Genomic DNA, 13,310 nt, shown 5'->3' with positions numbered 1-13,310 from the left:
TTTCCCCGATCTTCCTCTTGTTGCTGGCATATTTGTAAAACTCCTTCTTGTTACCCTTCACGTTCCTTCAACTACAATTGTGTTTGTGCCTTCCTGATTTCCTCCCTGCAAGCCTCAGTAATACTCTTTTATACTTCTTTCTAATCAGTTGTCCAAGTTTCCACTTCTTGTAAGCTTTCTTTTTGTGTTTTAGCTCATTGAAGAGTTTCCTGCTAAGCCATGCTGGTCTTTTGCCATATTTGCTAGTCTTCCTGCACATCAGGACGGATTGTTCCTATGCCCTCAGTAAGGTTTCTTTAAAATACCACAAACTCTCCAGGACTCCTTGCCCTCATAGACTGGCTTCTCTCTTCTTTTCCAGTTTCCTCTATATGTACATAGCAAAAGGTAAGAATCATAGAAAGCTAGGGTTGGAAGGGACCTCAGGAGGTCATCTAGTCCAACCCCCTACTCAAAGCAGGACCAATCCCCAATTAGATCATCCCAGCCAAAGCTATGTCTAGCCAGGTTTTGAAAACTCCCAAAGTTGGAGCTTTCACCACTTTTCTGTGTAATCTGTTCCAGTGTTTTACTACCCTTCTAGTGATAATTCTTGCTAATATCTAACCTAAGCTTCCCTTGCTGCAACTTGAGACCATTGTTCCTTGTTCTGTCATCTGCCACCACTGAGAATAGCTTAGCTCTATCCTCTTTCAAACCACACTTCAGGTAGTTGAAGACTGCTAATTAAGTCACCTCTCAGTCTCCTTTTCTCTAGACTAAATAAGGCCAGTTCCCCCAGCCTTTCCTTATAAATCATGTCCCACAGCCCCCTCACCATTTTTGTTGCTCACTGCTGGACTCTTGCCAATGTGTCCATCCTTTTTTGTAGTTCAAAACTGAACACACTACTCTAGATGTGGCCTCACCAGTGCCGAATAGAGGGGAATAATCACTTCCCTGGACCTATTGGCAACACACCTACCAATGCAGCCCAGTATGCTGTTAGCTTTCTTTGCAACAAGGGCACACTGCTGGCTCATATTCAGCTTATTGTCCACTGTGAGCCCCAGGTCCTTCTCTGCAGAGCTGCTGCCCAGCCAGTCAGCCCCCAGCCTGTACTGGTGCATGGGACTGTTCCATCCTAAGTAGAGGACTTTGCACTTATCCTTGTTGAACCTCATGAAACTTCTTTTGGTCCAATCTCCAATTTATCTAGGTCACTGAATCCTAGCCCTACCCTCCAGTACTACTCCTCCCAGTTTGGTATCATCTGCAAACTTGCTGAGGGTGCCCTCTATGTCATCTTCCAAGTGACTGATGAAGACATTGAACAAAACTGGCCCCAGGACCGACCCCTGGGTGACTCCACTTGATACTGGCTGCAAACTAGACATTGAGCCATTGATTACTACTTTCTCCCAATGTTCCAGCCAGTTTTCTATCCACCTTACAGTCCATTCATCCAGCCCATACTTCCTTAGCTGGCCTGCAAGAATGTTGTGGGAGACTGTATCAAAAGCTTGCTAAAGTCAAGGTACATCCACTGGTGTCTCCCTGCATCCAACAGAGCCAGTCACCTCATCATAGAAGGCAATCAGGATGGTCGGGCATGACTTGCCCTTGGTGAATCCATGCTGACTGTTCCTAATTGCCCTCTTCAAGTGCTTAGAAATGGATTCCTTGAGGATCTGCTCCATGATTTTTCCAGGGATCGAGGCAGTGCTTACTGGTCTATAGTTCCCTGGATCTTCCTTTTTTGCCCTCTCTCAAATATGGGCACTATGTTTGCCCTTTCCCAATCATCTGGGACCTCTCCTGATTGCCATGAATTTTCAAAGATGATGACCAACAGCTCTGCAATCATATCATCCAACTCCCTCAGCACCCTTGGGTGCATCTCATCTATCCCCATGGACTTGTACATATTCAGCTTTTCTGAGTAGTCCCTAATCTGTTCTTTAACCACTGAAGGTTGCTCATCTCCTCCCCAAACTGTGCTGCCTGGTGCAGTAGTTTGAGAGCTGACCTTGCCTGTGAGACGGAGGCAAAAAAGGCAGTGAGCACTTCAACCTTTTCTGCATCCTCCGTCACTAGGTTGCCTCTCCTGTTCAGTAAGGCACTTACACTTTCCCTGATCCTCCTCTTGCTACCGCCATATTTGTAGAAACCCTTCTCATTACCCTTCATATCCCTTGCTAGCTGCAACTCCAATTGTGCCTTCCTAATTTCATCCTTGCATGCCCGAGCAATGCTCTTATATTCTTCCCCAGTTATTTCTTCAAGTTTCCACTTCTTATAACCTGCCTTTTTGTGAGTAAGTTTACTGAAGAGTTCCCTGCTAAGCTAATCTGTTTTTCTACCATACTTGGTAGCTTTTCTGTGCATTGGAATGGTTTCTCCCTGCACTCTCAGTAAGGCTTCCTTTAAAGTACAGCCAGCTCTCCTGGACTCCTCTTCCCCTCAGCCTGGCTTCCCAGGGGATCATGCCCATGAGTTCCCTGAATGAGTCAAAGTCTGCTTTTCTGAAGTCCAGGGTCCTTACTCTGACATTTGATTTCTTCTTCTTTCTCTCTTACAGCACGAAGCTATCACTAGGTATTTTGATGGCTTTATAAGACATGGTGCAAGCTACAAGGACCGTATATATTTCTCTGGGAACCCAGACACAGGTGACCTCAGCATCACCCTCACAGAGGTGACTATGGACGACAATGGAACTTATGTGTGTGGTGCTCACCTGCGTATGGAGACCGTTGAACCTGCCCATGTGGCTCTTTTGGTCCTTGGTAAGGTGTTGTATTCCCTGAACTAGCACTGACCCAATGCCCCAGTGATAGTACTAAGCAGCAAGTGACTTGGTGTTGGTGACTCGGTAGACCATCCTTTGAGCTGGTACTTATTCAATACCACAGGGTAAAACAGGAATGAGAATGCTACCCATGTACCTTTTTTATTTGGAGAAGAGCATAAGCCATCCTCTTCACACATAGAATTAAGTAGCAGTGAACCAAGGGAAGAGTTAACATGTGTTGACTGGAGAGGGAGTGTATACCACCTCACATGTTAGAAAGGCAAAACTCTAGAACTCTTGGTTCTGAGACGATACCTTTTTTAAGACCAGCTAAGAAATTGCAATTTTTGCAATTTCTTAGTTGGTCTTAAAAAAGGTATCACCTCTGAACCAAGAGTTCTAGACTTCTATATTTCTTTCTTTGTCTCAGACCAATATGGCAAGCAAATATATCCACCTCACGTGAGCATTCATTCCTGAACGGGGGAGCATGTTCTTGGAGGGAAAGGCAAAAAGTAGCAAAGAGCACAAAGAAGAAAGAGAAACAGAAGAGGAAAAAAAAGAGAGAAAAAGAAGCAATTCCATCTTTCAGAGGATTGTATGAGTAGGGCCAGCACTTGTTCAGGAAAAACCATGCAGGTGCAAGGGACAGGTCAGAAAGGAAAAGGACTCAGCAGCTCACATATGTATTGGTATACAGCATTGCATTTGCTCAGGTCCCTGTACCTTTTTTTTTTTTCCTAGTGGCACCCTCCATACCAGACTGTGCGATCCACGGGACACCAGAGTACGGACAGACAGTCAACCTGACCTGCAACTCTCGTGAAGGTTCTCCAAAACCTGTGTATACCTGGAAGAGTTTCAACATGCAGAACCAGCCTCAGCCACTGCAGGCAACAGAAGGTATAGGAGGCACAAAAAGCCTTTTCTGTCAGGCCATAGCGCACTGCATGAACATGGGGATTTGAAACTCTTGGGATTGCTAGTTCACCTAGGGCTCTGTAGATGGTCCTTTTAAAAATGAGGACTTTTTAGAAGTTGCTTTCCTGTGGTGCACTGGCCAGCTACAGTAGCAATGGCAGAATAAGTCTCTCCCATCTAACTCAGTGAAGCCCATGTCAGAACCAGCCAGAAGTCATAGATCTTGATGACCTGGGGCTGTGTGAAATAACAAGTGGGTTTTGGTTACTTATTTTCTGTATCATAACCCAACACAACTGACTCATTCCTTAATGAAACTACCATCTGTGAGGTCAAAGAGTGAACTGGCCAGAAATTTACTACTTTTTCCTTTATAGGTAATACTCAATGTTCAGGCTGATGGAGGGTGGCATGAGGAAAATGGTGAATATTCAGAAGCCTTTTCTATCTAGGCTTTGCACCTAGCATAAAATACAAATGTTAAAGTAAATATATAAGCAGTGCCTGGGAAAGAAGAACTGCTTTCTTAAGAATTAGAAGCAGGGAGGACTTTCTCAAAAGGAAATGATAATATAGCAGCCTCTGAAGTGCAAGCAATGAATAGGAGGTAGTGACATAAACGAGGCCCTTTAGATTTATTCCCAGATGCTCCCATTGGTTTCTTTTTTTGTTCACCTCCAGAAATACTAAGCATGTGCATTTTGATCTATTCTTATGGCACTGGGTGTGCAGATGAGATATAATTTGATCCAGACTGGGCAGGGCATTAATCCTCACTGCACAACATCTGTTTAAACTGCCAAGGAGGAAATCCACATAGAACATATACATCCAGTTCACCTGACTGGTCACTAGGTGGTGCTACTGCATCAGAAATCATGAACATGATTTATTTTCTAAAAAGAACAAACCACTCGGGGCTTCTGCCTTGCACTCTTCCTCCCCAGGAGTAGGCATTTGGTCCAGTCTACCTTTGCTTGATATTGATTTTTCAGGGCAGGGGAATTTGTTGTCTGTTAGAGGTGCAGAAGGGTGCCCTCTATTGGGTCTGGCAGCAAGAGGCACACAGTATCATTGTGGTGTGCATTTGGACTTCCCTTGGGATCCATCCCACCGATTCTGGTGCTGGTGGGACACTTCTCATCTTTCTGGTCTGGAGTAGGCCTTTTCAGCTCAGCTTATAGGATAGCCACTCTCAGTTTATTTTGAGAGTTGCAACCCAGCACCACACTGTGACTTTCAAAGCTGGAAACGTCATGCTGTCAAAGGAAGCAGCAGTCCAAGCCTACTGAGGAAAGGGCGCAATGCATCAAAAATGTGAAGGTCTGACGTTAATTTGGTCTTGCAGCCTTTTATGCCATCTGGCCACTAGCTGGCAGCAGAGATATGGGCAACAGTGGCCAAATAGCTGAAATCAGGGCAGAAGGCTAAAAATAAAGGTGGCAATATCTGTCAAATGCAAGGGTAACATCCCATTATGGAGACAGCACTCCATGTGAGAGATGTGGAGGTGTCAGTTAAGACATTCAGACTCACCACAGCTCCTTTAAACAATGGGGAGATAGACTTTTATCTGTGAATCGTTTCAAGGTGGCTCTGCCATCTAGGTGGAAACAGCTTGGGTAAAGGCAGAAGGTAGGGCAGATGGCACCTTAAAGGCTGGTTCAGAGAGGCATGAGCTTCTGCTGGTGCAGCCCACTTTGTCAGGTGATAAATTAAATACGCTGCAATTAGCACAGGGTGAAGTTACATTACTAAAGGCACCTAAAACACAAGCATCTGTATGTGAAAGCTTGTTAACTTGCGCTAAGTGCCCCCTCCAAGTTACACCACTTCAGAAGAGGGTTAACTTTGGCCTGTGCTACCTAGCTTGTGTTAGGGTAACTGCCACCTGCTCCATGGAGATTAAACAAGCAATTTGCAGTCCTCCAGCATCCCAGGATGCACCACTTTGTTCCTCCTCCTACCTAGAGCCTAGTTATCCTGATTTCTACCTATACCCCTGTTCACCAGCCTTCTAGTGACAAGTCAGAACTATGCAGGCAAGAAACAGTATTAACCTTAATGTGGGACTGCTCACAGCAAGTTCTAACTTTAACACCACTTAACATGCTGCAGATTTAGTACGGTCTAAGTGTAACTTGTAACTTCACCCTTACAGATGTACACAGAGGTGGGGGGGGTGGGGAGGAATGGGACTTAGCACATTTATTTTGAATACTTCACAGGTACTTAAAGCAGGACAAGGGACCCATACTCACTGTCAGAAGGCAGGGGTGGGCAAAATATGGCCTGTGGGCCAGATCCAGCCTGCTAGGCCATTCTACCTGGCCTGCCCCTAAAAAATTTAGAAAATATTTATTTGCTCCTGGCTGCTTGTCAAAGACGACAAGAGCCAGGGGCAGTAGGAAACAGGGGGAGCTATCAGTAGGATGCAGGCAGCCCAGACTCACCCTGCTCCCAGCTATTTCCCTGCCTTCCTGCCCCCGCACTGCTCTAGCACCACATAGCTCCCAGCTGCATTGCCAGAGCATGGGGCCTGTACCAGTATGGAGGGGAGGGGTGGTATAAGGAGGGACACTGTGTGTGTGTGTGTGTGTGTGTGTGTGTGTGCACACATTTGTAGGGTGAGTCCCACATGCACACCCTACCATACACATGCACCCACACATACCCTTTGCAGACCCCTCCACACACATCCCCTCACAAACCCCATACTCTCCCATACCCCACTTATCCACACACAGTTTCCTCACCCTATGCCTATCCACCTCCTCCCCCACACACCCACAGCTCCCCACAAACCTATACCCATCCCCCATAATATACAAGAGTAAGACTTCATTTTAAGCTATTGTGTAATCACCTCTGTGCACTACACAAACTCCTGTAAATCAGGACAAAAATATTATTTGAAATCAAATTAATGAATGTTTTAGATGTTTGCTTCTTCAAAGGTAACTTGGTATTTTTCTGGCTTGGAAATAGCAAAACCCCTTGCTGAAAGGAGTATATTTGGGGGCAAGGGGAGGGACTTCTGGTGGCTAAGATCAGGGGTTAGGGAGTGGGACTTCCAGTCACAAGATGGTGACCAGGACGCAGGGCACCTGTCAAAGGGCAGGGCTGCCCATGCAGCCCTCGACAGCTTGCCAAAGCTCAGTAAGTGGCCCTCCACCCAAAATAATTGCCTGCCTCTGCTCTGAGGTGCCACCCTGCCCTGCCTTCTGCCTGACTTCAAACTAACATGGCTAATCACCTCTCTAGCTTGACTAAAGTGAGTTTTATATTGGTTTAAGTTAATACACTTACTCTTATAACCAAGCTCCAGTATGTTAGGGGAAGAGGCGGGTGGGGAATGTGTGGCTTTCTTGTACTGCCTGGTAAATAGGTTTCTCCCCTATATTATTTACATAGCCAAAATGGACTTTTACCTGACCTACCTAGCCAGGAAAGTTCCCCCAGTATCCCCCTCGTGCTAGATAAATTCCAGCATGAAATCCAAAGAGCTGCTAGATGAAGAAACCCCATTGTACTAAAAGCATCAATTTGCTTGATGGTCATTCTTCCTGATTGTGTCAGCTGCCAAAACTGTTGACAGTGCCATATTTTGTGCCATAGCACACGAGGCCACAGGCAGAGAAAAGTGGAAAAGACCAACCTCTGCTAAATGTTCACCATCTTAGCCCTACCCACACTTTCATTGCTAAAAAGAAAAATCTGAATGCCACCTACTTCTGGTGACCAAGGGGCACATCTCTAATTATCCAGTTTCATTAGGAACTGTCTGGAAGCTGCCAAACTAAACACCTGTGAGCCACAAAAACAAGTCATTACTCGTAACAGCTTTTCATTACTCCCACCCGAACTCAATTTGAACTTGCAGCTGAGAAAGGAAGGGTTCCTTCCTCCTATTCCCTTCTATGATCTAAACCCCTCCACTTTTCTTTCTGGGTTTGTGTTTTCCAACAGGACAGCAGATAACTTTAAAGAACGTCTCTGCAGAAACCTCTGGTTTTTACATCTGTACTTCTACAAACAGTATTGGACACCAGTTCTGCAACATTACTGTCAACATTATGCCTCGTAAGAGTCTTGGCTACTGGTAACTTTTCAGGGTGGTATTGGAAAGCGTGTTCAGGCTACAAGGCAAGCAGGGGACTACAGGGGGACCACTACAGGGACAAGTAAAAATGTAAAATCCACCCCCTCAAGGAACTACTCTGTCTCAGAGCTCCACAAAAATTTCACTGTTTTGATTGAAGCCCTCATGTTTAGAGCTGTCTATAATAACTGTCAAATCGTAGAAAAGTAGGGCTATAAGGGACCTCGGGAGATCATCTAGAGGAGTTCTGCGTTAAGGTGAAGTGGGCTGGATGAGCGGTGCAGGTCCCATCCATGGACCAGATCAGACCCCATGCACCAGGGTTGGGGCCTGTGCTGCTGGATGAGGCCCTGCATTGCCTCCCTCATCTCCTTTTCACAGAATTGGGCACATCCTGCCTCCATGGAGCTCTGCACTGCCTCCCTCAGTTCTATGCCACCTCCCTGGGGATCTAAGCCCCGTCCCTTGGCTCTATACTACCTGTACTGCCTCCCTGGGATTCTGCATCCCCTCCCTTGGCTCCATCCTGCCTCCTTAGGGCTTTGCACTGCCCCCCTTCCCCAACTCATTGCCTCCCACCCCACTTCCCTCGGGCTTCATGCCACCTGCCTGGGGTCCTGTATTGCCGCCTCTTGGTTCCATGCTGCAGAATTGGGCCCCACACTGCCTCTAGTTGGCTACTGGACCATGTCCATGTGCTAATCCAGCATGCTATGTGGCCACAGAGCTCCCTGTGGGGCTGGAAGTTTGGCAGCTAGGGGGTAACAATTGCTGCCACTGATCCCCTGCTGCCCACTTTTTGGATCCTTGGACCCCTGCAGGGATGGCATGGCTCTGCAGGCTGGATTTCAACTGCAGGCCAGATCTCACTTGCAGGCCAGAGATTGAACTCCCCTGATCTAGTCCAATCCCTTGCTCAAGGCAGAATCATCCCTATCAAACCCATCCTGCACAAGTGTTTGTCTGGCCTATTCTTAAAAACCTTGGGAGCTACCTCATGCACAACTAATAGGTATAATGCCCCAAACATTCAAAACATCCTAACTGGTCACAGATGAAGCATGGGGATGGGGGCATGTCAATATCCTTTCACTGCAAGAACAGGAAATAGTTTGTTAAAATTCACTCCAGATCCAAAGAAGGCCTTACCCTCTTCTACAGGGGATTACAAAAGTCACGGGTTTATAGGAAAGTAGGGCTGGAAGGGACCACATAAAGTCATCCAATTGAGCCCGCTACTTAAGACAGGATCATCCCAGACTAAATCATCCCAGCCACATGTCTGTCTAACCTGCTCTTGAAAATTTCCAGGGATGGAGGTTCCACAACTTCTCTAGGTAGCCTGTTCCAATGCTTGGCACCACTCCTATAATCAGGAAGTTCTTCTTAAACTCCAACTTAAATTTCCTCTGCTAGTTTGAAGCCATTGCTTCTAGTCCCATCCCATACAGCCAGAGAAAAGGCTATCTTCATTCTCTTTATAATTGTCCTTCAGGTATTTGAAGCCTGCTATCAAACCACCCCTCAGTCTTTATCTTCTCTATACTGAATAACTCTAGCTTTTTCAGCCCTTTCTTATAAATCATGCTTCCCAGGCCTCTAATAATTTTTGTTGCTCTCTGTTGGACTCTCTCCAATCTGTCCATGACTTTCTTGCAGTGTGAGGCCCTGTGGCAGGGCCCAGGGGAAAGAGGGTCCCTCTGCCCATCCCAATCTGTCCTGCCACCCTGCCCACTCAGAGTCCTCTCCATCCCACTTGCCTGCCATGCCTTTTTGAAAGAGTTAAATTGGAAAGTGTCTTATCCCTGCTCAACGCAGGACAGGACTCTTAAGGTAGGATCTCACCACCTGGCAGGGCTCTTGGTGTCAGATTGCAAAAACCGTCGAACTTTCAGGCTACTGTCTTGCCAGCTTCCTCTTCTCTACCTCTGTTCAGTCTCTCAGTAGCCTTGGATTCCAGGATACTTCTGGTTTTAGCCCCTTCCCAGGGCTAAAACCTGAGACCTGGGGCTTTGCAGCCACTCTAATTGATACCTTATACCACCGTAGCAGGCCCTTGGGCTCTGGAGCTGGCAGGAAGCTGGCAGCTCTGACCCACCTTGGGGAAGTGAATTAGGCAAGGTGCTGGAACAACCTGTTCTGCAACCTTCCCCATTTCGCCTTACAGCTGCTCGGGGTTACAGACACAATTCAATCGTAGGGCTTGTCCCACAGACCTACGATTTACCAGACCACAAATGAAAGGGAACATTGCAACAAAACTTCCGTCCATTTTGGGGCTACTGAATGTTCATACCAGCTTTCTTTCCCTCAGTCAGGGGCAATTTGGCCTTTTTTGTCCCAGCTATCTGTTTCATGTAGAGCCAAATCAAGTTGTAGTGAAGGTGTTTCACTGAAACATTTTGTAACTAGCAGGTCTGTAACCCAATTTCAAACCATCCTCAACAACTGCGCACCAGAATGAATGCACACTAGAAATGTATCAAAGACAGGAATACCCAACTACCTGTGGGGGTACATTTCTCACAAGAAAACCACTCTCTCTCCAATCTCTGTCCTGATCCTCAAAGGAAACTTAAAAAACACTTCCCAGAGATGAGCCTATGAACTCCACTTCATCAACCTCCTGGATACTAAAAATCATGGGCTAAATATAAACATTGGATTTATGGCACATTATAACCTGCCTGACATCTGACTCCCTAGGTATCTCTCCACTATTCATTCCCCTTCTCTCTCCTCCTCCCCCCCCACCCAACCTGTCTCTCACCCTTTGACTTCTCAATCTACATTTTCACTGACTACCTGTCTTGTATGCATACCAGACCAGACTCTGTCGTCTTTACTTTTTATTCCATCCAGGAAGAGCACACACCAACTGCTGAAACTTCCTTAGCCTGACGAAGGGTTTTTGAACCCGAAAGCTTGCTTAATAATTGTTTTCCAACTATTTAAGTTGGTCCAATAAAAGATATCAGATTCATGCAAAGAACCTTGTCTGACTAAACCATCCTCAAAGCATGTAGGGTCATTTCAGCCACCTTTTGCAACTGTTTCTTTTTTTTCTTTTAGCATCCATGAACTTTGCCCTTTATGCAGGAGTCATTGGTGGTGTTGTTGCTGCAATCATTGTCATTGGCATTCTGGGCTACTGCTGTTGCTGCCGGACCACAAAGGACAAGGACTATGAGATGACGTAAGTGCCTCTGACCAAAAGTGGGTAGGATACCCAAGGGCTTCCAAGCAGAGTCATCTTTTCTCTCTACCACAGACATACAATATCTCAGTGAGAGGAAGAATATGAAAAATGAGAGAAGGGTACAAAGGTTTTACTTGATGTGAGAGTAACACAAAAAAAATCTTAAAAAGCACTGTGCAGTTTTTGCCTCTAGCGTCCCCTTTTTAGATCTCATTTGGGATAGTCCCACTATTACTAACTCAGTTGTGCTCTCACCAGCTCCCTTTCCAGCTTTTGGTGAGAGTGCAGGAAGCCCTATGAATTCCTGAAGTCAAGGTCACTTAATCTTTTCTCCCAGCCTCTACAGTTGCTTTGCTTGCTGGACCTATTTACCAGGGTAGGTAGGACATGATAGACTCATATATCAGAAATGGGCTCCCAATGGTTGCTGTCACTGTAGAGCAGGGGTGGGCACAATACGTCCTGCCAGGCCATTCTATTTGGCCCACAGGGCCCCTCCAAAAGACAATTATTACTGGCCTGCTGCAGATTTATTACAGTCTAAGTGTGACTTGTAACTTCACCCTTACAGATGTACACAGAATTGGGGGAAGTGGGACTTAGCACATTTTATTTTGAATAGTGCACAGGTACTTAAAGCAGGACAATGGACCCATACCCTCTGTCAGAAATGCACACTTGTCAAGGGGCAGGGCTACCCTTGCGACCCTCAACAGCTCACCAAAAGTCGTTAAGTGACCCTCTGGCCAAAATAATTGCCCACCCCCACTGTAGAGAGTGGTATGGACAGACTGCATGCACTCTGCAGCTCTTCAAGAGGGTCTTACAGGAAATGGAAGTAGAGTGCTCACAGCTACTCCAGCCCCAACAGGAGGTGCGATAGCCATGGTGAAGCCCTTAGGGCAAGGGTGAGCAAAATATGGCCTGTGGGCTGGATTCAGCCCGTGAGGCTATTTTATCTGGCCTGTGGGGCCCTTAAAACATTGAGAAAATTAATATTTATCTGCCTTGGTTCCTGTAAAAATGTACAGGACCCAGGGGAAGCCCCAGTGGGCTCCCACAACAGCAGGCCCTGCCTGGCCCTGCCCCACCAGCTGGAAGCCCCAGCAGGGGCTTCTGGCCTGGGACCACATAGCTGCCCTGAGCAGGAACCTCAGGTAAGGGGCAGGGGGGGGTGCAGGGAAGGGCAGGGGAGGACCCCGGGCAGGGAAGGACCCCGGGGAAAAGTGGCCCCAGGGAAAAGCTGAGCACGGGGCAAAGTGGTCCCTCACTCGCCTCGTGGCCGGCGCCACACACTGCAGCTGCTTGCAGCCCGAGTGGGTCTGCCTGTGCCTGCTCAAGACAGCCCTGTGCAGGCTGTGAGCACCTAGAGCAGGGAGCGCCAGCCACAGGGTGGGGTAGGGGCCACTACTCCCCACACTCAGTTTTTACCTGGGCTCCTTCTCTGCTTCTTCCCGGCGTGGAGGAAAGCGGCCCCTCCCCTGTCTCGTGGCTGGTGCCCTGCTCTGCAGCCACTCACAGCCCCATGGGGCTGTCCTGAGCAGGCACAGGCAGCCCTAGGTGGGCTGTGAGTGGCTGCAGCGCGGGGCGCTCGGCACGGGGTGGGCGAAGGGCTGCTTTTACCCCCCCCGCGCTCCGCACCAGCTTGTAACCCTCCCCCACTGCCAGCCTGGACCTCGCACTGGCTCTGTGCAAGGCGACAGCAGCTGCAGCGCCCCCGCTTACCATGCCAGGCAGTGTTTGCCGCTGCCACCTGTGGGCTGCCCAGCATGCGAGCTCTGGGTAGCCAGCAGCAGCAGCAAACACTGCCCAGTGTGGCAAGCTGGGGGGCCACAGCTGCCGCTGCCATGCACAGTCCGGACGGGTGAGCCTGGAGCTAGTGCAGGGCCCATGTTGGCAGTGGGGGTGGGTTACAAGCTGGTGCTGAGCACGGGTGGGGGGGGGGGAAGGGGTCCCTCCCCAGCCTGTGCCCAGTGTCTCATGCTGTAGCTTCTTGCAACCTGCATGGGACTGCCTGCGCCTGCTCTAGACAGCCCCACGTGGGCTGCAAGCGGCTGCAGCAGGGAGTGCCAGCCATGGGGCGGGTGAGGGGCCACTTTTCCCCGCGCTCAGCACCAGCTTTTTTCCTGCTGGCAAGCAGGGGATCAGGGCTGTGCACTGCCCCCACCTGTACCGTGGGGCTGGGAGGCACTGGGAGTGAGCAGGTGTGGGAGCCAGGAGCACAGGGTCCGCACCAGTGTCCTGGGGCCAGTGCTGACGGGGCCCAGAGCAGGGTGGCAGGAGTGCGGGGTCCCAGCTGGCAGGGGCTCTATGGA

General features: G+C 48.3%; 1 protein-coding gene across 2 annotated transcripts in view; it reads left to right on the top strand.

The window, feature by feature from the left end:
• The window catches only part of GPA33 (glycoprotein A33), a 33,827-nt gene that overhangs the window by 14,954 nt on the left and 5,563 nt on the right, over positions 1-13,310 (top strand). Inside the window, exons 3-6 of one of the 2 annotated variants that reach the window (XM_019525710.1) lie at positions 2,561-2,768; positions 3,518-3,676; positions 7,664-7,777; positions 10,896-10,992. In XM_019525710.1, the coding sequence (XP_019381255.1) occupies positions 2,561-2,768; positions 3,518-3,676; positions 7,664-7,777; positions 10,896-10,992 (578 nt within the window). Of the gene's footprint in view, positions 1-2,560; positions 2,769-3,517; positions 3,677-7,663; positions 7,778-10,868; positions 10,993-13,310 lie in introns of both variants that reach the window. The other variant, XM_019525709.1, reaches the window with a different exon arrangement.

The sequence above is a fragment of the Gavialis gangeticus genome, unplaced genomic scaffold, assembly GCF_001723915.1.
Source record: "Gavialis gangeticus isolate Ggan-Ray unplaced genomic scaffold, GavGan_comp1, whole genome shotgun sequence".
NCBI classification, from domain to species: domain Eukaryota; kingdom Metazoa; phylum Chordata; order Crocodylia; family Gavialidae; genus Gavialis; species Gavialis gangeticus.
The sequence above is the reverse complement of the archived record's forward strand: the minus strand, read 5'-3'. Positions and strand labels throughout refer to the sequence as shown.